Source organism: Coenobita brevimanus, chromosome 60, assembly GCF_032717465.1.
Source record: "Coenobita brevimanus isolate Jiangsu-jjx chromosome 60, ASM3271746v2, whole genome shotgun sequence".
NCBI lineage: Eukaryota > Metazoa > Arthropoda > Malacostraca > Decapoda > Coenobitidae > Coenobita > Coenobita brevimanus.
In genome coordinates this window covers 39,609,914-39,636,943 of record NC_137013.1, presented here as the reverse complement: position 1 = coordinate 39,636,943, position 27,030 = coordinate 39,609,914, and the positions used below count along the sequence as shown (strand labels likewise).

Below are 27,030 nucleotides of genomic sequence, written 5' to 3'. Positions count from 1 at the left end.
CCCAGCAAACTTCCATCCTTTGATGTAATGGAAGTAGCAGAGGTGTTTTCATAACATGTGAGTGGGTCTTGTGGAAGATCAGTAAAGTCTGTTTTATAAAATTCAAGTAATCAGACAGTATATGAGAGAGGGGGGTGTGAGTTGGGAGCAGGGCAGTGAAATGGCGGGGGACAGGGCGACTTGGAGGTGATTTGTTTGTGGCCACCCCAAACGGGATTGAGGCATCTGGCAATAGATAGATAGATAGACAGTTCCCTGTCCCAGTATGTGATTGAACTCATATTAAGACAGTACCGTACATAGCTTCTCTAACCATTTGATCATGATGTGTATTATTAACATTCCAGAATGAGGAGGGAGAGGAACTAGAGGTGGTGTCAGTGATCCCCTTTGAAGTACCACCAGAGTGGGACTATGACACTTCTCACCTCTACCGTTACCGTGTCACACATCGCACCCGCCTTCACTTCCTGGCTCGCAAGTACCGCTTGGTGTTCTGCCTTGACCTCTCCCCCTCCACCTGGTCTGTTGATGCAGCAGGAGAGAGTGTGAGGCTTGACCAGGCCTTCCATACTCTTGCTCACTGTCTCAAGGGCATTGTCAGACCCTTCTATGTCCCTGGTGGGTATTTGGTTAAACACAGTACTGTATATTGCTATTATTGATCTCATTTACTAGTGGGAAATAGGATTAGGATAATGGTGATTCCTTCATATACATTTTCATATCATTGATGATTTTGAAACTGAGTACATTATTTTTGAAACTGAGTACATTATTTTAAGACCTCATTATGTCTCTTTTTTTATGGTACTTACAAAGCTGATATGCCAGTTCTGATATACAGCATAACATGGACGGAAGAAGTTGTGATAGCTCTTTTGGAACATATGCTTGACTTAAAGACCACATAAAAACAGTATATATGCCAAATAGAACAGAGCTTTTTACAGTAATCCGACTTTTAACAAGTGGTTGCCATATCTAAAACCAGGAAGCCAGCTACTCTTCCAGCCGGAGATCTACCTAACCATCATCGGACACACACCATTCCCTCGCTGGCCGGTGCAACAAGTGCTGGTGCAAGGGTGGCTCCTGGCTGCTCACAACTTGGGACAGTTCCTTGATGCCGTGCACTTCAAGCTTACTGCTCTGGAGGCTCAGCTGGCTCAGGTATTATGTCCAGTTCAGCCCTCAACTGAAACTGTGATTAAATGTCCAGTATTCTGTTTGGCACAGGAGACTTTATAGGACCTTATCTCTATTGCATATTGCACCTTAGCATTTCAGGTATGTTATACCGTATATCATTTTAACATCAACGTAATCTGCATCAGTAATGTACAAGATGGTATTGAGGTTAATATGCAGAGTAAATGCTAAGAAAGTTGTGTTATGAAATCTCCAGTTAGGGTATGACCCGATGCCTCATGAGAGGGACTCTAGCAAGTAATGTGAAGTGTATGTAGAGAAATTGCCTTTAAAAAATATGTGCAGCAGTATATGTAGATGGATAGGCTTATGAGGTAGAGCCAGCAATCATGGGGCTAAATTTCTGACCCATTTCACTGGACTTGATAGTTTTTCCTCCTTTATGCTCTCTCATTCCCTGTTTTCTGGACCCTACTGGTATCTCACCCGACCCTTATTTGGGAAAAAAAGAGGTTGGAGTGGTGTGGATATACCATAGCATTACTGAACTCAGTTTATTAGTGAGTTGGTGATGTGTTATCACCTAAGATAACACTGTGTGGTCCCTTCTGTTACCGTGTATGCTGAATTTACTTGTCACATCTAGGTAGTATTAGACAAACAAAATGACATTTTCCACCTTACTTTTATTTTTTATTTATTTTTTATTTATTTTCTAAGGCCTCAGCTCAAACGTATGGACAGACAGACAATGGTGGGATTGAGGGAGGAGGAACAGTAGGAGGAGGAGGGGGTGAAGAAGACTCCTCTCCACGTACTCCCACTGTGTCCCCAGATATAGGCTTTGTGGACATGCTGCGTTATGGTATTGTAGCACTACAGCTGCTGCCAGAGAATAGCAGTGCAGGCAAGTCTATAACTGTTTATTGTATTGAATTCTGGACCATAAACATTTAACCCCCTTCAGTCTGGTGATGTGTAATTGAGAATGATGCCTTCATGTGGTGGCATTGTTATAACTGGATGGCTTAGCTGCCTGGTTAAACTTCCTTCATCTACAGTGCTCGTCAGAAGTATGGAGCGCCCTGCGTCCCTCCTGAGAAACAAACCTTTCAACATTGAAAAAACATATAAATAATGCATTTTATTTACCTTTAGTGCTTCGTAGGGTAGCCTTTATGTTTCTTCACGGACCTGAGACGTCTTGGAAGTGAAAGGGCGAGGCTCCTGAGGTGCTGGAGCGGTATTTTGTCCCAGGAGTCACGAATGGCGGCTTCCAGCTTAGGCAGAGAGCTCACGTCCTTCCCTTGGAGACTCTTCTTTACGAGGTACCAGAGGTTTTCAATCGGGTTGAGGTCTGGGCTATTTCCTGGCCAGTGTGTCATGAATGATACCTCACAGTCACGAAGCCAATTGGTGACCGATTTGGCCTTGTGAGCAGGTGCACCGTCCTGCTGAAACACTCGTGCACCTGTTAGCTCGAAGGAGTCTGGTAAATGATCACACAGAAGCTCCAGGTAAACATCCTGATTCACTCTGAGGTTCTTGGGAAGTACAACAAGCTTCCCCAAACCCTTCCCTGAGAAACAACCCCATACCATGAGTGAATCAGGATGTTTAACTGTGCTTTCTACATACCGTGGGTCAAGTGGGTCACTACCTTTGCGTGCTCCTCTGTTACAGGTAACACTAAACGTTGCCTCATCAGACCACAACACTGACAACCATTGCTCCTCACCCCAGTTTAGATATTTATTAGCAAAGGCAAGCCTATGAATTCTCTGGCTGCTAGAGAGAAGAGGCTTTTTCACAGGTCTGTGACTTGTGTAACCAAGCTCATGCACCCTACGAGACACTGTTCTCACTGACACCTCACCAAACACTTCTGGGTTGCTCTCCTTAATTTTCCTTGCACTCACACGAGGATTAAACTCCACTGCACATTTTAAAACATTAACAGACCTTGGGGAAGTTTTCCTAGGCCTACCAGACCTCGGTTTCTTTGTGGGAACTTCACCACTGTTTTCCTCCCGAAACCGCGCACACCAACGACGCACTGTCGATCGTGCCACACCAACCAATTCACTAATTTCCTTTGTCTGGTGGCCTGCCTCCTTTAGAGCAATGATCTGGGATATGATTTCACTCGATAGTTCACGGGTAGGTGCCATAACAAAGTTTTAAAGGCCAAAACACTGCGGGACACTCGGTAAAAAATGGCGCAATTTGAGAGGGACACTCGGCGGAGTTCCTCTCTCTCAGGCAGCCCGTGGGCGACTGAGGCGGGAACCAACCAGCGTGTCGGAAGGCCTCAGGCTACCGTGACATCATGCTCGGAGCTCAAACTTGTGGCTCAATTCTTACCCCCCAAAATGGGTGATTCTTTTTGGGCCATAAGTATTGCGCGCCCGGCGGACAACGCTGAATACTTCTGACGAGTACTGTACTGCCGTGTCCCCCAAAAGGAGGATGAAAAACTGCAGGAGGAGAGCAGTTTCAGCATGCAGTCCACTGGGTTCACATTCAGATGAACCAGGGGTGACAGCTACTGAACTATAACTGCTACTACTACTATTACTGCAGTAACTACTACTACTACTACTACTGCTACTAATACTGCAGTAACTATGACTACTGTTGCTACTGCTACTAATACTATTATTAATACTGCTACTAATACTACTACTAATACTACTACTGCTGCAGTTAATCCAGTTATGTGTTTTTTTTTTGCTTTACTTCTGCTATATCCAGACAATTTGGTTGAACTTAGGGAAGACTTTTCTGTATTGCAGGGGTTAGATATAGGCTTCATTAACCCCATCAGAAGAAGATGTCTCCTCTAAATTCAGTAAAATCATCAAACTGGAGCATGAATTAAATGTAAAATATATCATCAGACTGAAGGGGGTAATGTGATTCGCTGGTTCAAGATATAATGTTGTCAATACACTTTTGAGGTTAAAGCTTATTTGTTCAATCAGTTGATTTGCAGCACAGATATTAATGAGTGAAATTGTGATAAAGATTTTTTTTTTTCCTTTTGTAAGTTCCATGTTGACACTTCATGATCCAGTAATAATACACTCAGGCCAGAGTTGAAAGCTGTGCCTTAAGTTCAAGTGCTTGGACCTTGAAGAAGTGATGAGAGGTTTTTCCATCATGTAAAATGCTGTCAAGGAAATTAGGTTGCTCTTGTACCCTTACCTTATTTTGACTAGAGTAACTAGTCTTGGAGATGGACTAGAGTAACCAAGTCTTGGAGGTGGACTAGAGTAACCAAGTCTTGGAGGTGGACTAGAGTAACCAAGTCTTGGAGGTGGACTAGAGTACCAAGTCTTGAAGGTGGACTAGAGTACCAAGTCTTGGAGGTGGACTAGAGTAACCAAGTCTTGGAGGCCCATACACCTTGAAAGGGGTAATATGGATTGGCTGTTGTCTGCTTCATGGAACTGCTTTACCTAACCCTTCTGAATATGTATGTATTGTAGTAGTACTGCTACAACTGTATGTAAAGTATTAAGCAGAAGTGTTCGATAGTTGTGCATGATATACTGTATATATATATATATATATATATATATATATATATATATATATATATATATATATATATATACATACATACACACAGTACCCTCACATCCAAGACGGGTTTGTCCGAGACGTTTCTTGTCCAAGATGAAGACCATAAATAATAATTCAGTATATTGCTGTAATACGGTTGCATACGTCCAATACGGAACCATCCCAAATCCGAGGAGAATACGGCTATGATGGTCTCACCCAGTTCAACATGGTTCCCGCGCCTGGGAGAGTGATGTGGTTGCGTTGTCCAATAAAATATTGGCATCTAGACATGTGATGAGCATGTGTGGCTTCCTGTTGTCTCCATCACCAGAGCATCGTGGACACATTTACTGCGTGTTGCACTCGGCATTTGCTACTAGGTTATTGCCTCTCCTTAAGTAACCATGCCTAGGAAACCATCTGCTAACCCCTTGAAGCACTGCCATCTACCTCAGGCCACTAAGCCTGAGATAATTGAGCTACTAAGTTGGAGATAACAAGTTCAGAAAAACACACTTTCAATGTGAGGAAATTTGTTTTGGTGCCAAAATAGGTGTAGGTTGATGTTTTTAGGGGCACTTTTCAAAGATTTTGTGACTATTAATTTTTTTCATAAGGTCTTGTGTTGGTCCAAGATGTTTCTCGTCCCTCAGGCGACAATATTACTGTCTTGGACGCGAGGGTACTGTATATGTATAGATGCCTTTTGGTTTAGTGGTTAGGACACCCCACTCAGACTGACTCCTGTGCCATGTTCGTGAGCTTGAGCCCCAAGAGGTGACTAGATTTTTTTTCATTGGTTTAATACCACTACAAGGATCATGCTAGTCATCTGCCTTTTAGCAAAGTGGGTAATGAAGGATTGGTTATTTCTGTATTTTGTCTCTTCCTCAGGCATTGTTGTGATAACTGATGGTGTGATCAGCCTGCCAGACGCAGCTTCGTTTGAGTCGCTTCTGGTCCAGTTGCGTAACCAGACAGTGGCGTGTAGTTTCCTGCAACTGGGGTCAGTGTACCATCCCCAGGGCTCCCTTGGCTATGTCCCTTTCACTGATCTCATGGCATTTCTCGCCTCAGCCACCTGTGGAGCCTACCTCTCGTGTCAACCACAGCTGGTAATTTAATTCTTGTTGGTCCTCCTATTGTTATGTTTTCCCTTTCCTTGCTTTCTGGACCCTGTATCCCCCTATCCTTAGGTGGGAAAAAGAGGTTAGGATCATAATGATGACGATGATTTCAAGTACAGGCAGTCCTTATATTGACTCTCTTGTTCTTTGAATGCCTTAGGGTGTCATAATATGGGGACTGACAGCTAGGCTAGTACAGGAAAAGGGTGATGAGTTGGAGAGGGGATGGAACTGGAAAGTGCTAGCCTTCAATCCAGTGATTTTATTGTTGTTGTGATATCCATGCTTTCTCTTCTTAACTATTCACCTAAGGATACATTTTTTGATGTGGAGGGGTTAGATATCACATACATCATTAATTTCTTCATTGCAAGGAAACGTATATAAAATCACGAGTGGCAGTAAGAATAATGGCAGAAATATGTCCGTGAAGTGAATGAGTTAAGTCTGGGATGTTTAAAGTATCATACTTTTCTCATACAATTGGTACTGTAAATTGGGGGAAACCAGCAAATCTTCCTTATGTTTGATTGTTTGATCAGTTGAGTGATTAAAGTAGTTATTTTTAGCAGTATAACACTGAATCCCAACCTTAAAGGTAGCTCTGGATCATTAGGCACTTTCTATGTAATTTAGTGTGGCTCATATTGCAAATATTGTACCATCATAAAAGGTTCCTTGCAATGATGCTTGCTGTATTTTATATGCAGATTGTATATTTGTATGTTAGCCATTTGTTTTATTGGTTTCTCTTTGGTTGGATCAGAGGGGAAGATATATATATATATATATATATATATATATATATATATTTTTTAGTTATCGCTGGTAAGTTCAGTGATGAATCATATTTCAGTAAATTTTGTGGGTTGTGGTAGCCTAGCATCAGGTGAGCTCACTGCATTTTATTTTTGTTGTTGTTGTGGCCTGTCTCATCTGGATGTGAACCTGGTTGATTGCAGGATGAAGTTGCCCTCTTCATGCAGTCCATTCTCCTCCTTTTGGGGGATGGGAAGGGAGTTTAGGGGCATTTGTATAACTGGGCAACAGAGTCGTGTAATTATATGAGTGCCTCAATGTGAAGCCATCCCAAACCAGTGCCCCGTACACCTTCTAAGTGGGATGGGAAGGGTGTTTAGGAGCATTTGTATAGCTGGGTAGCAAAGTTGCCTGATTTCATCAGTGCCAGTGTGTGAAGCTGTCCCTAACCAACACTCCCTACACCTTCCAAAGGGGTAATATGGAACTGAATTTTGTTGATGTTTTTGTTGTTGCTGTTGTTACCTTTGGCTCATTTGGCTGTGAACCCAGTGGATTGCAGGAAACTACCAACTTTAACCAGGCACTTCCAGAGATCTTGTGTTGTGGTTATTTAGAATGATTGTCTGTATTGTTAGAATGAAGTGCATGAGGTGAATAATTGTATTTTGGTGTGAGGGGCTACATTTCAAGGATGGCAAATAATGCTGTTGTGTTAGTTTACCATCCTTTCATTGCTCCTTTCTGTATTTTGCAGGAGGGTGAAAACTATGACATGAATGGCTACTACATTACAAGGATGACTGGCTAATACCACTTTTGCTGATTTGCCTTTCTCTTATAGTTCCTTACTTTGTTTCCTAGGAAGGTGAAGACTACGACTATGACATGAATGAATACCACAACAGCTTGCTCTCATGGGGTTTCCAGACTCTTCCTAGGTCCACCAGTGACACCCTCTGCTCCTCTGTCTTGCCTCCATCCTCATGTGATGGGTCAGTATAACCTTACAAAAATTACTGAAGTGACTTTGTGAGCAGAACAGTCTTTTGTGGATATTCAAGTTAGTTGTATAGAATTTGTTGTATATGTACATTAAGTTCCTCTTATACATTGATGATGCATTCCTGAATGATACTGTACAATTTTTGCCACATGACTGGTATTGTAAATTGGAGGAAAATTGCAAGTGCATATGGATTCCACAGTAAGGAAAATAAGCTTAGACATTTGTGAAAATTTTAAGTCTAATTATCAAAGGCTAGAAGAAAGCAAGGTATGTGTTGTAGAGAGTTGATGGGTGATGACAGGGTATGTATGAATTAGTTTGAGGATGGAAAGAGGTGTAGAAGATCAAGCAGTTGGCTGGGTATTGAACAGCAAATGCATGTGTGTGAAAGTGAGGTGTGGAATTTTCGAGGAATGAAGACTTGATGGAAGATCAGTATGGATGGGTGAAATGTATATAGAGGTGCACAGGGCAGGAGTTGCACCTTAATTAATATATATATATATATATATATATATATATAAAGGAGCGTTGTGGTGTTGATGTGGATGTGATAGGAAGCGTTATGAGGAACACACTAGGTGGTGTGGCCATGTGGAGAGGATGGAGGGTGAAAGACTGACGAAGAGAGTGTATGTGAGTGAGGTGGAGGGGGAGAGAGGGAGGGGGAGGCCGAGGATGAGATGGAGAGATGGGGTGGAGAGGTATATGAGAGAGGGGGGTGTGAGTTGGGAGCAGGGCAGTGAAATGGCGAGGGACAGGGCAACTTGGAGGCGTTTTGTTTGTGGCCACCCCAAACGGGATTGAGGCGTCTGGCAATAGATAGATAGATAGATATATATATATATATATATATATATATATATATATATATAATGAAGTTCAGGGGTGGCCTTTGTATGGGAACACTGATGGAATATGCCAAGGTTTTAAATAAATCATGACCCTGCCCTAGGGTGGGAAAGGAGGTCTCGATGATGATGATGATGACTTTAGAGCTTCAGGTGATAGGAAATAAATCATGACTTTAGAGCTTCAGGTGATAGGAATTTGTTTTTTCTTTTAGCCATGATGTAAATTGTTACCAGATAGAAATATCCTAATGGTTATGAGGCATGATATGCTGTACTGGGGTGGGATTCTCAGAGGTATTTCTGTTGGATTCCCTATTGTATCTCAGGTTTGTGTGTGCAGCATGGCCAGTGAAATGAGAATTTTCCCCTGTTTTGCATTCTTATATCAAAAACAGTGATAGGTGTTATCTGTTTTCAGTGTAAGGACAAAGAAAGAAAGCAATAGAAACTTTGTCTCCAGTTCTTCCTGCAAAAACAAATCATGGTTATGACAAGGAATGGATTGTAAATATGTTTGAGGATCCCCTCCCTGTACTGTAAACCCTCAGGATTTATATACTTATTCATTCTATATATGCATCAGATGGCAGAGCTTGTTGCCAGCTGCCCCAGAGACAACAGAATTGATGCGAAAGAAAGAACAGGAGCACCAGTTGGCCACGTCCCTTTCTGCTGTGTTGTCTTGCCGCTTGAGGGAGGGTTATGCCATCAAACAGGTGTCCATCACTGATGATCAGATACAGGTTTGACTCCACTGAGTTTTGATTTATTAATTTTTATTTATTTAGTGGTAGGTGGAGGCGCTCACCATTCACTCACTCAGTGTAGTGCTGCTTTAGGTATCTGCACTTTCCTCTGTTCCTTCCTTCCTCTTCTCTTCCATTCCTTCATTCTTTCCTCTTCCTTCTGCTATGGGTGACTTTACACTCCCTCTTCTGTCTTTCTGTCCTTCACTCTTTCCTCTTCCTTCTGCTTGTGGGTGACTCTACACTGAGTGTGGTAACCATATAACCAGATTATGGCTCCTGGCGGTTTATTGGGTAATTAAGGCACGCTAATCAGATTGAGCCTGTGCAGGTTTATATCCAAGGGGTGGTTGGGGTTTATTGCTAATGTAATGCCACTCAGGGATGAGTGAGGCTGGTCACTCTCACCTTAAATGTCAGGACCAACTTGCCTAGTCCCAGGCTCCTACACTTCTCATGGGGCAACATAGGATTGGATGATGGATGGGTTTCTTAAGATACCTTATGTTTTGCCTTTCCTGTAACCCAGAAAATCATGTACTGTGTTGGGTGGTAACCATTTAACCAACAAACGGATGCCTTGTAGTATGGTGAGTAAAGGTGCATCAGCTGAATTTGACCCATAAGAGTTTATGTCTGAGAGATGGTTGCAGTTTACTACTCTCATAATGCTGCCCAAGAGAAAGTGACTTATCCCTCTTGCCATAAATGTCAGAACGGTGCATAGTTCCTTACACTCCTGGTGGGACAGTAAAGGACAGAATGATCAGTAGATGGTTATACTGAGTGTTCCAAAAGTCCATTTCTGGTTGTTGGTGAAACATAAGATTAGTAACATTGTATAAGGAAGAGAAAGACATATATGTATTTTTTAATTTGTGGTATTTGAACTTAATAATAACTGAATCCGTAGTGAATTACTTGTTGTGGTCTACAGTTGGTGATGGTGTTGCCCTGGAAATACTCAGTTTTTATTGAGTATCACATCCGGTCAGCTTGGCCGCCAGCACAGCCGTCTGTCAATGTGGAGATATGGATTCAGGGTGAGTATCACTTGGCTTCCATGTAGCTTTTGAAGAGGAGGAGGAGGTGGAGGGCAGACAGATGTATAATAATGATGATGATGGTCATGATGATATGGGGATGGAGGTAAGGAGATAGGAAGGAAGGTTGTAGAGGAGGAGGGGGATGGAAAATTTACAGATAGAGGTATAGAGGCAGAATTAAGGAGGAAAGACAGTGGGGGAAGAAGAGGGAGAGGGAAGGAATGGAACCATTGAGGCAGGATGATGGAGAGAAGATACAGTAGTAGAGGAAGAGGAGGAGTGGGAAAATGAATGGATGGGATTTAGATAAAGGAGGGAAAGAAGATGAGGATGAAGTTAAATGAAGGGGTGGAACTTGAATTAGTAAGGGAAAAAAGAAAAGAAGGAGGAGGAAGTATAGTGAAGGGCTGGAACTAGGATGAAAGAGGGAAAATGAAGGGACAGAGATATGGAGGAAGGATGTAGGAGGCAAGGTGGTGGAGGAGGCAAAGAAGAGATGGCCTGTTTCACTAAGCACAGTGTAGATAGTCTTCCCACTTAGTACCTTATCTTTCCCTGCTTCTGGATTCTGCCTCACCTCATTATTAGATTGGATGATGATGATAGTGATAATAACAGTGACAGTGGTAGTGGCTGATGATGATGATGATGACAACAGTGATGATGATACTGCCCTATTATGTCATCAGCAACGTACGAGTTCCTGAATGATGTAACGAGTGTTGGTCATGGTGGTCTGCGATCCCAGCACCGACGTGGGGCAGTGGGCCGGTACTGGGGTGCACTGCAACACCTACGCAACACTGACATACTTCTGGTTGGCCTGCAGTCATTCTCCGCCTCACCCACACACTACACTGTCCCTGAGTGTGTGAGGAGTGGGCATCCGGTCTTCTACCACACCCCTGCTCGCTACCACCACCACCCTCCGGTTCTCTCTGATGCCATCAGGTCATTGAACATATAAAGGTTCATGTATGGCAGTATGTCATGATTCCACAGTACTCTACCAAGAATTGTTTGTATGGTAGAATTATATGCCTGTGGATATTGTATATGGTGAGAAAAGAAAATACTGCAGCACTTCTTTTTTTCATAACTGATTTTATTTTGCTTTTGTTCTTTCTTTTTCTTAGATTCTTCCTTGTCTTTTTAACCTTAATTTATCCATTTAATAGCTGTGAGGTCTGTTGCATCAGGCATGCAGTTTTACAAATCTTCCACTTATGTACTTGTTTTTGGTGGTGGTGATGATGATGATGATGGTAATTGAATATGATATCTCAATACAGCATTTAAATGTAAACTGCAAAATAATTTCTTCCAGCCAACTCTACAGCAATACCTCTCTTGTTCATGATACAGGTAGCCAGCATTATGACGTATATACTTATCCTTTTATAGCAATTAGATGATACTGACTCACTGAATTTCTCATTCCTTGTATTTAGCGACCAGTACCCACAATTCAGCAGTTTCTGGCGGCCAGTGTGCCTCTTGGACACCAATGTCTGGCAGAAATGGCTTCACACTCACCGCCTGGGGGTCATACTTGCCCATGACCACCCTCTCCCGAAGAATCTGCACATCACCTCTGCCAGTGGAAGGTACGAAGAAGTGTTACAGTAGAATATTTGAAAGTACAGGAGATTGAATGTGTAAAGGTGAGGAGGACCCTACATGAAAGTGTGCTGCTTCTGACACTGTGGTATGGATCTAAACTTGGGAAAAGAATACTGAGAACTTTTTAGGCTATTTTTCAGAACAGGTGCAGACATGAACAAAGCGGGTGGCATGAATAATGAAGAAATTTGTAAAAAAATTTGAAATGGATGAAAGGAGTGAAATGTGGGATAACTGGATGGATAAAGACAAATGCACTGAGATGATGGGGGGAAAAAAAATGCAAATAGGTAAGGTCTGAGAGGAAGTCCTGGATATGGATATAATAGATACTGTTTGAAGAGAGAGATAGTATGTGATGCTGGCCATGAGTGGAATAGTACACTGTTGAGAGAAGGAAGAATGAGAAAGGCATGCAAGGACGATGTAGCTTGGAGATGGTCAATATCAGTATGTGTTTAAGTAGGTAATGAGGAATTCATCAAGAAATTACCTTTTGTTTTACATACCTCGTGTTATAGTAACTATAGTTTTTAAGTAAATTATTCAGACTACTGTATGCTGCATCATGTTGACTAATCACCTCTTAACCAGGTTGTCTGTACAGTTTCCTCTCAACCTTGCCATATGCATGGGGTCCATCCCAGGAGATGAGTGGATGATTATTGGTCATGTAATGTTACCAAGGGGAGTAGGATGATCATCTCATCTTAACATTTCAAGTTATATTAATCTCTGTAAGCTGAATAAAATTAGTACTAGCTTGAATAAAATGCTAAGATGTTTATTCAACACTCATCGTTGAGTTAATTAGATGGGTTTAGCTCTTTGAAGAGTATGGTAGAGATTTCCCTGAGCTGATTGAAATCTGTTCAGTGGGATAATATGGTCAGAATGATGATGATGGTGGTAATAAATAGAACTGCTCTGTATATTAGTCAATAAAATACTAAAATGTGAATACAGGACTGTGGTAGCCTGACCTTAGGCCCCTGTACCTATCAGGGAATAATATAGAATTGTCCATTACTGTTACCAGTTGTCTTTACCAACTGCAAGCTTGTCATCGACTCTCACACTTGCACTTGACAGGTATGGGGTGATCCACTGCCGTCAAGCCGAGTTGGCCCTCACCACGCTGCTTGCAGAGTGGTGCGATTTTGTCCTCATCGAGAATCACTCTTATGTCAAGTTTCTTTATGGGTCAGTTTAATGCCTATTTAATGATCATTGATAGGGCATTATATTTCAGTAATGAAGTTTAGGATATAACTGTACTGTACATTATTAATGCACATTACAGTAGTATTTAAGGCATGTAGTTTGCATATTACTTTTGGATCATAATTTTATCCATGAGTTTGCTGTTCATGCAGTGGTATTGTAAGGTATAAGGAAGAACAACCTTTGGGATGAATAAAAGTATTGTCACTTGAGAATATAACCATGGTAATGAAATACTGATAGTTTTCATCACTGAAAGACTATTGATGAATAAATGACAGCAGTTTAACATCCTGTTTAGGTAATTGTAGAGCTTGGTCTCATAATGTTAAATATTATCAGTGTTGTGATGAGTGACTTGTACTTGTGTAACCCCTTAAGTGAGACCGTCGTCTAGAGACGACCTATTAGGGAACTGCGGCTGTTGTCCTAGGAATCAGTCTTTTCCTGTGCTTACAGTAAATATGGCATGGGTGATTAGGTTGTAGACTGCATGGTGGTGTAGTGTGAGTCTCTGGGGAGACAGTGGGTTGGTGGGACAAAGATTGGGTAGGCCTCAATAGGCCTATAGCAGCTGTGGAGAGCAAACCCTCAGCCTTTCATGGTACTGGTGGTGATGCTGGTGATAGTGATCATGGTGGTGGCCGTAGACGTGAAGTATTTGCAAATCCTACAGCCTCCCATATGGGTAAAAAGTGTAAACACGCCCAGAAAACCTTTCTCCATCAAATTGTATCATTTACTTATTCTGAAAGGCCTGAAAAATCTTTGTTTTTTGCTCATTGGGATTTCTTTGGATTTATTGTAAAGAAGAAAAAAATCCACCACACCTACTTTAAGGTAATTGAAAGTTTTTTTTTGTATACTTTGTTACTGTATATGCTTTCTTCTATTTCATAGTGCTAGTTACATATCCTGATGCAGCAGAAAAGTCTGAGGGCTTTACTCTTGATGGGTTTTTGTGAGATTTATCATATGAAGAAAAAATCCTAATGGCTTCTATAACAATATTTTTGCATATAATATAATGCATGATTCTCTTCCGTTTGATGAAAATGATTGCTGAGTTTAGATGGTTTGAAAGGCCAATTTTTAACTCCAAGTAGGTTGAGGATTAAGATTGTGAAACTAGCAGTTGCCAGTGTTTTCTTATCACTTGTAATTAGTGCTGATAGTAATGATAATGAGGATTAAAAAGATGGGAATGATGACACTGTAATGGTATTGATGATGATGGTTATGATGGTGATGATGATGATGATGGTTATGATGATAATGATGATGGTGATGATGACATAATGTCATTCCAATACATTTCATCCTACTTTCTCTTGGTGCCATTTAATCACAGTGAGGGTGAGAGAGGTAAGGATGGATCACCAGTGTCTTTCCTGGTAGTGCGGGTGACCTCCAAGCCCCCCCCTTGCCTCGTCATCCGCCTTGCCTTCCTTGGGGGCACACCAGGACATGTTAGAAACCAGGTGCGTATGCTGAGAGTGAGGGAGGAAGATACAGGGTTTAGTAGGTTTTGTCAGAAAGAGAGAAAAACAGAAAGATCTGAAGTGTCTGTTAAAATTTGTTTGATAAGGAGAAAACTTTGGTGAGAGAGAGAGAGAATTTGTTTTTTGTTGGAGAGAGAGAGAGAGAGAACTTTAGCTTCTTGTGTTGGGTAACATATATCAGTCAGTGTCTATACAGGCGTACCCCAATATCCTACTGTGTTGAAAACTGTTAGGAGTGTTCGGTCAGCGAGTATGTTGGATATCTAAGCAGTTTTCCCCATAAGATACTGAAGAAAACCAGATATGCTTTCCAAACCCAAACCCAAACTCTCATATACCTTGATCACTCAATAGAGACTGACACAGAAACACCTTAGGTAATGTTATGATCCTCCTAAACAATACTATTGCCAAAAAAATGAGACATAAAACATCACATGCAGAAAGGTCAGGTGATGGGAGGTGTGGTGTTGAGATGCGTACAGGTCAGCAGGCAGGCAGTGTGCTAAATGGAGGTGGGATGGAGGGACAAGGAGGGAGACAAGTGGGGGAGGAGGAGGACAGAGGGATGGAGAGAGAGACAAGCAGGGGTTGGGGAGGGTGTGGGGATGAGGAGGGAGACAAGCAGGGGTTTGGGGAGGGTGGGAGGATGGGAAGGGAGACAAACATGGGTGGGGAAGGGCAGGGGGTTGGGGAGGGAGACAAGACAGCCAAACTGCCTTACTGCCCTACCCCCCTCCCTCTCTCTCTCTCTCGCACACACACACACACACACACACACACACACACACACACACACACACACTTGAGAGACAAGCGAGGGTGGGGGAGGGAGGGGGGACGGGGAGGGAGACATGCCTGGCAGTGCTGAGTTTGGCTGGGGATGGAGGAGGGACCGGAGAGTGTTGGGGACAGTGAAGAAGAGAGAGGATGGAGGGAGGACAGGGAGAGCTACATGCACCACCACACCCACGTTCGGACGCACTCGCTTCAAACGTAGGGAGTGGCGGAGTGTTCAGACCAGTGAATCAACAGCCGCTCAGATTGTGGGAATGTTCCCCAATTTTCTTTTTTACAGTGTAGTGAGTTGTGGGTTATTGATGCGGTGGATATCAGGATATGCCTTATGTATTATCAGTCTTGATGTGTATGTTATGGGATCCTATATTTATTATGGGTTGTGGATTTTCTTTGTACAGTATTTGCTATGCGTATGGTATCATCCAGGAGAGTGCTTTTGGATCAATTGTATTTTAGATTGGGTCAGTTTTCCTGCAATTTAAAAGTGTGTAAATTTTCCTAAAATTATGTGTTTACTTAATGAGAATTAGAATTTCCACATAAGAACAGTGTGCTTAACCTCATTTTATTTACAGATGGTGGGACACATTAGAGCCAAGATCAGGTGTCTGGCATTCCCCTCCCGTGTGACCATGACGGAGCGCAGCAAGTCACTCCCTCCCACCACCCACCCGCAGGAGGTCAGCACGTGCACTGTAGTCATTGTGTTTTTACCTGACAGAACTGTGGCACTGTTACAGCTTAAATACTCAGTTGTGGTTGCATGAAATTCAGTGAGCCTTAGTTAAGATGTAGGAAAGTCTCATTGGTCACTAGTCAAATCAACCATCTAATCTGCCTTCACTTGTTATATATATTTTAAGCTTGGTTATACTTAACACCATTATGATTACTGTTGTATAGAAATTTAATGATCATGTATAACTTGTGCCTGTAAAGTGGAGCTGGAAACTTTGAAGGTTTCAGTGATAATCTTTATGTGGCAGTTTTCACTGGGTAGTCTGTTTAGGCATGTAGTTCTCTTGATAGGTAGGATCCTGCCTACCCTATTGATGCTGAAGAGGGATGCCTTCATGTGGTGGCACTGATACAATCTAGGGGCTCAACTGCCTGGATATATATCTGTCAGTTACTTCTCTGTCCCCTGAAATGAGGATGTTGGGATGCAGGAGAAGAGGAACTTAAGCCTGCAGTCCACCAGATTCACATCCAGATGAGCCTGGGGTTACAGCTACTGTTACTGTACTGCTCTTACCTACCCAGTTATATTGTAGTGGAAAGTAAGGTTAGGAGTTTGGTAATGAACTGCTCTTTTATATTGTAACTGGAAGTTAGGTGAGGATTATAAAAAAGAATGACACATACTTGTAGTGGGAAGTTAAGTGAGTGTTATAACAAAGATTGAGCCAGGGTTCCAGGGGCTTGAATGATAAGTGAATGGAAGTGTGGCCCATTGGACTGGGCAGACTTGGGCTGTCTAGACGTTGCTACTCCTCACTCTACCCACGGATGGGAAAGGAGCTCCAGGTGGTGATGATGATGATGATATAACAAAGAAGCACACTTTTATTGTAGTGGGGAATGAGGTTAGATGATGATGATAAGCCACTCAATTATACTGATTTGGGAGGCAAGGATAGGATAATGACAATGAGCCATATTTCCATCCTCTTCTTTCTTTTTTTCATTTTTTCCTCTTCCTTCTGCCTACGGGCGACTCTGCACTCCCTCTTCTGTCTCACCTTCCTTCATTTTCTCTTCTTCCTTCTGCCAATGGGTGACTCTGCACTGAGTGACAAGCCAAATAGTTTCCTATACATCATGGGGCAACATAAGATTGGGTGATGGATGAATGGAGGTGTAGTTAAGATAAGATGATGGTAATGAATCACTGTATATTGCAGTGGGAAGTAAGGTTAGAGTGATAATGTGTCACTCTTACTGTACTGGAAAGTAGGTAATGTTAGAATGATGATGAACTTCACATACTCTAGTGGTAAGTAAAGTTAAAATGAGGATGAACCACCCTTGTTGTAATGTGAAGTGAGTAAGGCGAAAATGATGAACCACCTGTACTGTAGTGGGAAGTGCATAAGGTTAGAATGATGGTGAACTACTCATACTGTAGTGGGAAGTGAGTAAGGTTAGAATGATTATGAGCCACCCAGTTATATTGATGTGGAGTACAAGTAAGGTTAGAGTGACAATGAATCAATGTGTTACATTTTAGTGGAAAGTAATGTCATGATGATGATGAACTTTACCATTCTCAGGACAAGCTTGAGAATGAAATGACGATCTCAGCATCGGGGGACCTTCGAGCGCCAGTGCCACGCCCCCCTCTGTCTCGTGCCCCCTCCTCCGCCCCCTGCTGTGTCATCACACACAAGCCTGTGGAAAAGATACTCATATGGTTAGTTTTAGCTTTCTGTAACCAGACGACTTAATCACTTCAGAATGATTTTTTTTTTTTTTTCTACCTGCAGATGATTTTATTTAGTTTAGGATCAAGTTACCAAAGTGTACGGGTTCAATGTGGTCTTCATGTACCCCTTTACTAAAGAATTTCTCCTCTAAGCTGAATAATATTGTCTGTAGATAACAGGAATAAACCCACACAAGAAGCCATCTTAGGTGAGGGATTTAATCCTGAAAGGAGTGGCCATATAAAAATTCCCTCCTTGTTATCCTGCCCCCTGCTCATGAGGTGCCCTCTCTCTAACTTGCACCTCCCTCATTCATGTATGATGAGCCTATATGTGGTGGCACTGTGGACTCCGGTTGGAGCAGCATCAGCATCCACTTGGGAGTCAAACCTCCCCATATTTCCCTGCACATCACCACGAGAAAGACCCTGGTTTTATGCTGGCAAAAACTTCCTGACACAAAGGGGGCACTGGATCCCTGCATGTTGTATGTACTTTATAGTATCTATAGGATAGTTTCATGGAAGCAGTTGCTTGCCTGAGATTTATGAATCTGTTAGGCAAGACAAACTAGGGACGCATCAACAGCAATAATCACAACCTCTCCACCCCACTCTTCCACGTCATCCTTGGTCTCCTCCTTCCCTTCTCTTCCACTTGACTCACATACACTTGTAATCAGTATCCCATTCTCCATTCTCCACATGGTCAGTTGCTGTATCTAATTTGCATAAATTATTCCCAGACCCAGAATTGTCTTTTGAATGTCAAGGTCCTGTGTTCATTATTCTGTTTTGAATTTAATTGTAAGTTGCTGATTAATTGCTTGTTATTTTTAACATTCAATTTGTCAGTGATCATTAGTGTTGTTATACTGTACTGTATATATTTATTTAAGGACTTGTTTTCTAACCTTGCTCCATCCATAGGTGGGGAAAGAAGGTTATGATGATGATGATGACATATTTTCTCCTAGGTATAATAAGCCACCAAGTAATCCCTTGAACCCCCTGATATCGGACTCCCCATATGGGTCAAGTGGCATTGGTGGGTACATTGGTCGAAGTGGGGCTGGAGGGAGCAGCAGTAAGCCTGGCAACCACAACATGGCATTACTGGCTCGTTACCTCCACCATCGACGCTGGGTGTGGGGAGTACAGGCATCATCTGCCCCAGCTGTCGCTCTCAGTGCCGTTGCTCGAGTTCTCAACTGCCTTACCAGGTACAGGAATCTTTGTGGAGGTCTTTATTTCTGTGTTGGAATGCTTTTGATAGATTATTTTTTAAAAGCCCTACTCCACTCCCTTCTGAGGTGGGAAGAAAAGGCTAGAAAGATGACAAAATTTTGATTACGGGGCATAGCTCATGAGAGTTTAAATCTGAAGGTGTTACCGGCTGTGTAGTTCCACCACTGATGCTGGAGGTGGGGAGTACAGGCACCATCCACCTCAACTGTCACGCATTGCCATTGCTTGGGTCCCTAACCTCCTCACTAGCCCCTACCCCTACCCTTTCCTCTCTTCATCTTCTCTTTTTTTTTTTAGGAGGGTTTCATTCATGTGAGTTAAATGCATAGTCCATTTCAGTGGGCATGCTGGTGACTAGCACTGCCTCTGTCGTGTTTTTTCTCTCTTCTTGCTTTCTGGACCCTACCCCACACCATCTGTGGGTGTGGAAAAGAGGTCATGGTCAATTTTTGAAATTGTTAGTAATCTGCTTGTGTGATACTACCAGAAATGACAACAGCCTACAAAATATTGTACCGGTTTACAGCTTGTCTGATGTATTGCCCAAACAATACAAGACATAGCACATGGTAAACTATAAAACAAAGAATTACTTATGGATCTGTGGTTATTTATGTCACTTGTTTTTCCTCTTAATAATGTGTACTGTGCACTCTGTGTCAGTCAAAATTCGGACTATTTATTTTTCAGATCTGGTAGTCCAGCAGACTACTTGTCAGTTGTTACTGATTTCTTACCCTGAGCAGGATGATGATGTTGATGATGATGAATTATTTTTATGTTTAATATGTACTGTAAGTTGCTTATTTGACTGGTAGATATGTGAAGTGCATCTATTAAAAAAAAAAAAAAAGTGTTAATGGTTAGTCTTATGAAATTGAGCCAGGATTTGGTGGTATTTAATGAAATGTGAATGATTGGGGTACTGATTTCACAAGATATATATTGTAGTTCACTTTTAATTGCACCATGCTTCTGGATCCTACCTCACCCTTTCCTTAAGCAAGAAAAAGTCAGATTGATGGTAAGGATGATATGATGTGGAAGTGAGAGTACTGTTTGAAGATGAACAGTGTATGTAGTGTTAAAGAAATGAGTGGAAGTAGTATACAGCGGAGAGAGAGAGAGAGAGAGAGAGAGAGTAATGACAAGTTGTGTGTGAGAAGCATGTTGGCAGCTATAGGTCTTGTTCTTCAGGGTTAGTGTAAATTCATAATGTAAGTTAAGTGGTTGAGCTGTGATTTGATATATGGAATCTTGATTTTCTTAATTCAGTATTCTTTTGCAGGATAAGGCTACAAGAGGGATTCAATTTTGCCCATTCATGTAATGGAATCATCACTATGGTGCGAGAGTTTGAAATGAAGGTAATTTTCTTTTTTCTCTCTTCTTTTTATCATATAGTGAACATTTTTTGTGTGGTAAATTACTATAAAAGGCTAATAATTTTTGCCTAAGTATCCATTAATTGAAAATATTCCCATGATGGTTATGGTAGTTAATTTGGATACTTAATAATCTGAGTGTAAGCACTGGGGGCATTTGTGTCACTGGATGATGTAGTTCTGCTATAAATTTTACCTCCATACACAAGAATATCCAGTAAAACACTTTATGCATCAGAAACAGCAGTTAAAAAGGTGAAGAGAAATGTGGTCATAATTAAACAGAATGTGAAATAAACTGTTTTGTCAGTTTGACATCAGTTCTTGCACCACACTCTCAAACACTTGGTGAAGTTACATCATATTTATTATTGATAGCATCACTGCAACATTTCCAAATATGATGTAACACCATGCTAAATGTAAGATGGTGAAGGTAGTGACAAATACATATAATGTACTGACCATATGTCTGATAATAGCATAATACCCTGGACCCAGTTTCTCATACTGTATTTATGGAGAGTTGGGAGATCTAGAATATGAAACCCTAATTTCACTGGGAACACAAATTAGATGAGAAGAGAACCACTAGGTACTGTACTATATCCCCCTCCTATACCATTGGAGATATGCAGCTGTTTGCAGAGCAAGCAGTGAATGATGTAGTCATTACTTCTGTATGCAAGCATAGAAAGTTTTCCAGCCTGTCATTCTAATTCTCTTTTAATCATTATTTGTGACATGCAAGGGATGTTGGATAGTATTCTTTATCCTGTTTCTTCTCCCCAGGGATAAAATTATTAATGGTTGCTAATTGATATTTCACTTCCTATACTGGTACTATATTATGAGTAGTGCATTGTGATGGTATATAATGTAGTAGAAAGTATAGTTTTTGAGAAAGTTTTCATAGACACTATACTGTGTTTAAAAGCACCAGGTATCTCTGTTGAGTATCCATTTTCTTTCATGCAGAAGTATTTTGTAATAATAGCTTGTTACTCAAAGCTTTTTCCTTGTGTTTTGCAGCTGGAGTTGACTGAAGATGAGGAGGAGGGGATGTTGGGGCACGTTGTGGCCAGTAGCGGAGGGTCAGGTACCACGACATATCCATGTGTTGTGCAATACATCATCTTCCCTCCGCATCTCACCAATGGCAGCAAGGACAGGTGAGGCACTAAGTGGAGTTTGGGTTAGGAATCATGGCAGTTAAAGATGGGAATTACAAAGTAATGGCCTTATCCTGAATACAGTTATCATAGGCTTAGTTTTTTTTTTTTTTTTTTTTTAAGAACATCTGTACCAAAAGTTAGTTATAATTACCTAATATTTCTCAATTTCCACGATTTAAATTTTATGCATGCTACTGCCAGTTTTATTTTTCTTAATAGAAACCTTGTATAGCAACTCCAGCTTTGGCGGGAAGGAGTGGTGGTGGTGAGTTTTAACCTACTCTGTAGGAAGCAGCCTCAAAAGCACCAGTAGGTCGTTTGCAGCTTGCTTTCCTTTGTAGCCCTTTGTATAAAGTGAGGCTGAGGGTTGAAACAGTTCAATAACTGGATAGGGGTTTGTGACAATAATCACTACAGTTGTGCAATTTACGTAAAACTTTTGTTAGTACTTTGATTATTGAGATATCTGAATGTTTGTAGGTGGGGCCGCTCACCATCCACTCACTCGATGCAGTGCTGCATGTGAGTGACTGCCCTTTCCTCTCTTAGTTCCTTCTTTCCTTCCTTCCTTGTCTGTCTTTCTTTTCTTCATTTTTTCCTCCTCTTTCTGCATACTGGTGATGAGTGACAAGCCAGATGGTTTCTTGTACACCGGGAAACTATTTACTACACTGGGTGGTAACATAGCTGCTGGTGATTCAGTGGGTAATTAGGGCGCTTCAGTCGGATTGAGCCTGTGTAGGTTTATGTCCAAGGGATGGTTGGGGTTATTGCACACGTAATGCCACGCAGGGATGAGTGAGGCTGGTCACTCTCATCTTAATTGTCAGGACCAACTTGCCTAGCCCAGGGTTTCTGCGTTCCTCATGGAGCAACACTGGATTAGATGATGTATGTATAAAATTGAATGTAGTGTTTTATTTTCTCATTTTATTGATAGCCAAATTTATCCTGACAGTACAGTATTTTCATAATTAGCTATATAATAGTGAAGTGCTTGAAAGGGTACAGCAGGGAAGAATGGTTGCTGGTTCTTTGAAAGCAGTGATAAGAAACAGGGAAGTGAGCATGGAAGTGAAAAAGTTACTACATGACAGTATTGTGATACCAACTCTAACGTACGGAAGTGAAGCTTGGACGTTGTTGGAAGGACACAAGTCAAGAGTGAGAGCCGTGGAAATGAGTTATTTAAGAGGAGCCTGTGGAGTCACATGGAGAGACAGGCTGACGAATGAGGATATAAAGGAGCGTTGTGGTGTTGATGTGGATGTGATAGGAAGCGTTATGAGGAACACACTGAGGTGGTTTAGCCATGTGGAGAGGATGGAGGGTGAAAGACTGACGAAGAGAGTATATATGAGTGAGGTGGAGGGGGAAAGAGGGAGGGGGAGGCCGAGGATGAGATGGAGAGATGGGGTGGAGAGGTATATGAGAGAGGGGGGTGTAAGTTGGGAGCAGGGGAGTGAAATGGCGGGGGACAGGGCGACTTGGAGGCGATTTGTTTGTGGCCACCCCAAACGGGATTGAGGCGTCTGGCAGTAGATAGATAGCTATATAATAGGTTGATACTGAGATGATTTTTCACGTGCAGTACTTTGTAGTGGACCGAATTGCTCAGTACGGTAAAGTACAGTGTTTTCTTGGCGGAAGCATGACAGCTAACAGATTAAAATACGATGTTGCCCTTGTTTCAGTCTTGTGGAGGAGGAATGGGAAGAGGAAGGTGACAGTGTAGAGGCAGATGGTGAGATGCAGGTGGTGACAGAGTGTTGGGTGGAGCCTCAGAATGGTGTGGTTGTTGCTCCAGCTTCAACTCATCTGCAGACACCACCAGTTCCAAACTCCTACTCCACCAATGCTGTCCCTGCCATCACTCAACTTTCAGTCGGTCAGCACACCCCATTTGATTCTCCTGACCAGTCTCAGACTCAATCATCGCCTCGCTGCCTCTCACCTCAGGATGCTTTGCCAGATCCATTACCCCAGGAGGCCACTGTACCCCCACCATGTGCTCTCCCAGATGCACACTTCCATCACTGCAACTATAAGCAGCTGGCACAGGCCGTGAGTACAACCTTCAGTTATTTCTGTCAAACTTGATTACAAATAGGCCTTGTTATAAGTCACTGATGCTTTCCAAAATATACAGCTTATGATGTAAATTTGGAGAAACAAGATTAGCCTTATGGGTAACCTGGAACTATAAAATCAATTTTTCTGTAATTTATAATGGACTTGAGAGCAAACACAGTGTCAAAAATTGTGACCCGTAACAGTGACTTGTGTATTAACCAGATGTATAACAAATATATATGTAGTCATTGAAGGAAATGTGTAAGGGGAGGCGGTAGCTCAATCGGTAGAGAGTTGGCCTGCAGTCCTGACGGACCCGGGTTCAAATCCCGCTGAGGCAGGGAACAGTTTAAGGATTTGAATTTCACAAAAATCAGACTTTACTGATCTACCAGAAGGCCCGCCGACATGTCGTAAAAATACCCCCGCTAATACCAATACACCAGTCCTGTATGAGACAGCCCTAGCATGTATTCAATATGGACAGTGGGTGTTAGCGCCGAAGTGGTGACATGTAGAGGTGTCCGGTACGTAGGAGGACTGCTGGGCCTTGAAAGCAGGCTGTGAAGCCTATGCCCAGAATCGATCACATAAAAAAAAAAAAAAAAAAAAAAAACCTTCATTACAGTGACATTGATATTCTTCATTTCCTTCAGGCTACCTCCAAATGATTTTATTCAAGCTAGGAAGGGTCTTTTTTAGTGAAGAAATTATTGATGGCTATTATTTAACCCCTTTTTCTTTAAAAATTCCCCCCAAGCTTAGTAAACTCTTCTGGTGGTTGCAGGAATACAGTGATGCAAACAAATAAATAAATAAAATGAAATAAAATAAATAACCCTCAGATTGAAGTGTTAGAATGTATGGTACTCATCCTTGAGTATTTAATAGTAACTTGATTTTTTCATGGCATAGTCATTCTTGATCCATCTGATGCCTTTAGTAATCAAGTTTGATTTTGTTACAGATCAATTGCCAAGTTTGATTTTGTTACAGATCAATTGCCAGTGCATATTAGTTTAGGTTACTTTGTGGATGAACAGTGTCACCTTATTGTAGTTTTTATGATGTACTCCTAGAGAGTATTACATCATCACTTCTTCAGGTAAGTGTAGTATGCTGTCTGTGCTGTGTTAATATTGTGGATACAGCACACTGTATTAATAACTATTTCATTGTTATTACACTTAACAGTAACAGCCAATCCCATTTTGCCCATTTCGAGGTAGTAGGGGTCTTAGATGAGAGTACCTTAGGCCAGTACAGAATAGTGTACTGTACGGTATATGAGAGTAGATGACCAGCCTAATCCCCATGGTGACAGTACTGTACATGATAAAAAAAAAATCCAGTTATTTCTTGGGTTTGAACTAGTGCACATGATAAGACTGTGAGTAAAGAGGCTACAAGAAGATGGCAAGAATTTGTGTTAGTGCCCGTATTAACATATGAGTTTGTGCCTTTGGTTGGCATTAGTTTCAAAATCAAGATTGTGAGCAGTGAAAATTGGGCTGCTTAGGAATTTACTGTATATAGTTTACAAAGATTGGGTATGATAAAAAGCAGAGTTTAGTGAAAGATATGAAATCCATCCATCATCCAATCCTATATTTCCCCATGAGGAGGATAGGAGAAAGTCATGAAATATGGAAGTTATTTGATAAAAGGACAGAGAAATGTGTGTATAAGTGCCATTTAGAATGGATATGAATAGGATTGTGGAAAGAGAGAATGTGAATACACCTCTCTCCCACTATTCGACAGGGATGCATTCCATAAAAAGTGATTGGATAATGAATTGGTCGAATAACAAACCAATTTTTTTCCATAAGATTGTTAGGAAATAGGGGGGTTGGGTTCCTGACCAAATTCATCATTCAGAAAATATTCTGTAAAGATGCAGAAAATACCGATAAATATGAACAAAAGTGACACAGAAATTATAGCTGTTTTCCTATAGTCCTACATTCTCAAGGAAAATTATTTTACTACTACATACATCTCAGATGATTGACATTTGATTATCGATCAAAAAATATTGGAGAACAAATGAAATAAACCTACTTAGCGATATTAAAGAAAGCCTCATGAATGCCTTCGATAGCGTGTTTCTTGCCGATCCCGCCGACTGGACGTGTCGTCACCACACCAGACAAACTCAAATGTTTTCAATTTAAAACCATAAATAGGAGTGGAAGCCTAACTGGAAGTGCTGAAACCTACCTGGGAAGATTCACTCCCAGGACCCCCCAATGATTATAAACTACCTAACCTAGTGCAAACGAAGATATGTTTTTCGTAAAACTGGCGCCAAAACAATATCGTGTGTAAGAACATTCGTTAATTGTAGGTGCAATTGTCAATCGTCACCTGACCATGCGATGGCAGAACACTCACTCAGGTTGGTGAGCACATGACTGTGCTTGACAGGGGTAATAGTAGGGGTCTTGGGTGGAGTCATGGTGGTGCTGTAGTATTCCATGAGGCCAAAAAGAAATGCACACGGATGAAGAGGCAACCGATCAGCAGGGCAGAGCGCAGGAGACAGGCAGCTCAGTCTGTCTGTCTGGCGGCGGGTTGAATTGTCGAAATGGTGGGGATAACCATGCCGAACAACAAAAAAGGGTATAGGTTTATAAATGTCAAAACAATGAATTGTTGAATAACGATCGGTCAAAAAATGAGGGCTTGGTGTATAGGAATAGGTATGTAAGTCAGGAAAGAGATTTAAGGAGTTGGTAAATTAATGCACAAACAATGAGATAGGGAAGTTTAGAAAGAAATGTTAAATGGTTGGATGAAGTATATACTATATGTGGAAGAGCACATTTCAAGGGTTGCACTTTTTTTCTTTTTAATACTTGGCAGAATAACTTTATTCAAAGGTATTTATGAATTGCATAGCCAAAAAAAAAAAAAAAAAAAAAAACCAGTTTATAGCAAAAAGATATGTGCAGATGATTTCCCTTTTGAGATGGAGCCAAGATTTTGCAGACTTGAATAGTGTGTGAATAGTTCTGTGATCTGTTTCAGTGGGCACTGTTGATAGTTCAAGTATTTTTGTTTTTATCCTTTGTTTGTGAATCTTTCCCAACTGTACCTCATCCCATAAGTATGTGGAAAAGAAAATGATGATGAATATGATGATGATGTCGATGATGATGATGATTGAGATATGATTCTCCTTGAAATAAGTTGTGTAAGATAAACAGAGGTGCTTATCAAGACCCGGGCTGTTAGGGCAAAGCTGTCATGGGAAGATGAAGGCCATGCTATCACAAAGATTGTCTCATTATCAGGCCATAGTGCTT

At 41.5% G+C, this 27,030-nt stretch overlaps 1 protein-coding gene across 1 annotated transcript in view; it reads left to right on the top strand.

Annotated features, from left to right (window-relative positions):
• Nucleotides 1–27,030, top strand: part of LOC145403388 (KICSTOR complex protein SZT2-like) — a 214,005-nt gene that overhangs the window by 3,128 nt on the left and 183,847 nt on the right. The window contains exons 3-21 of the mRNA XM_080275171.1: nt 348–621; nt 995–1,173; nt 1,873–1,906; nt 1,955–2,059; nt 5,617–5,837; nt 7,473–7,603; nt 9,055–9,214; nt 10,155–10,260; nt 10,953–11,214; nt 11,715–11,870; nt 12,979–13,089; nt 14,462–14,591; nt 15,989–16,093; nt 17,687–17,826; nt 18,816–19,061; nt 20,375–20,453; nt 21,504–21,643; nt 23,341–23,440; nt 23,636–23,710. Of these exons, the coding sequence (XP_080131297.1) occupies nt 348–621; nt 995–1,173; nt 1,873–1,906; nt 1,955–2,059; nt 5,617–5,837; nt 7,473–7,603; nt 9,055–9,214; nt 10,155–10,260; nt 10,953–11,214; nt 11,715–11,870; nt 12,979–13,089; nt 14,462–14,591; nt 15,989–16,093; nt 17,687–17,826; nt 18,816–19,061; nt 20,375–20,453; nt 21,504–21,643; nt 23,341–23,440; nt 23,636–23,710 (2,754 nt within the window). The remainder of the gene's footprint in view (nt 1–347; nt 622–994; nt 1,174–1,872; nt 1,907–1,954; nt 2,060–5,616; nt 5,838–7,472; nt 7,604–9,054; nt 9,215–10,154; nt 10,261–10,952; nt 11,215–11,714; nt 11,871–12,978; nt 13,090–14,461; nt 14,592–15,988; nt 16,094–17,686; nt 17,827–18,815; nt 19,062–20,374; nt 20,454–21,503; nt 21,644–23,340; nt 23,441–23,635; nt 23,711–27,030) is intronic.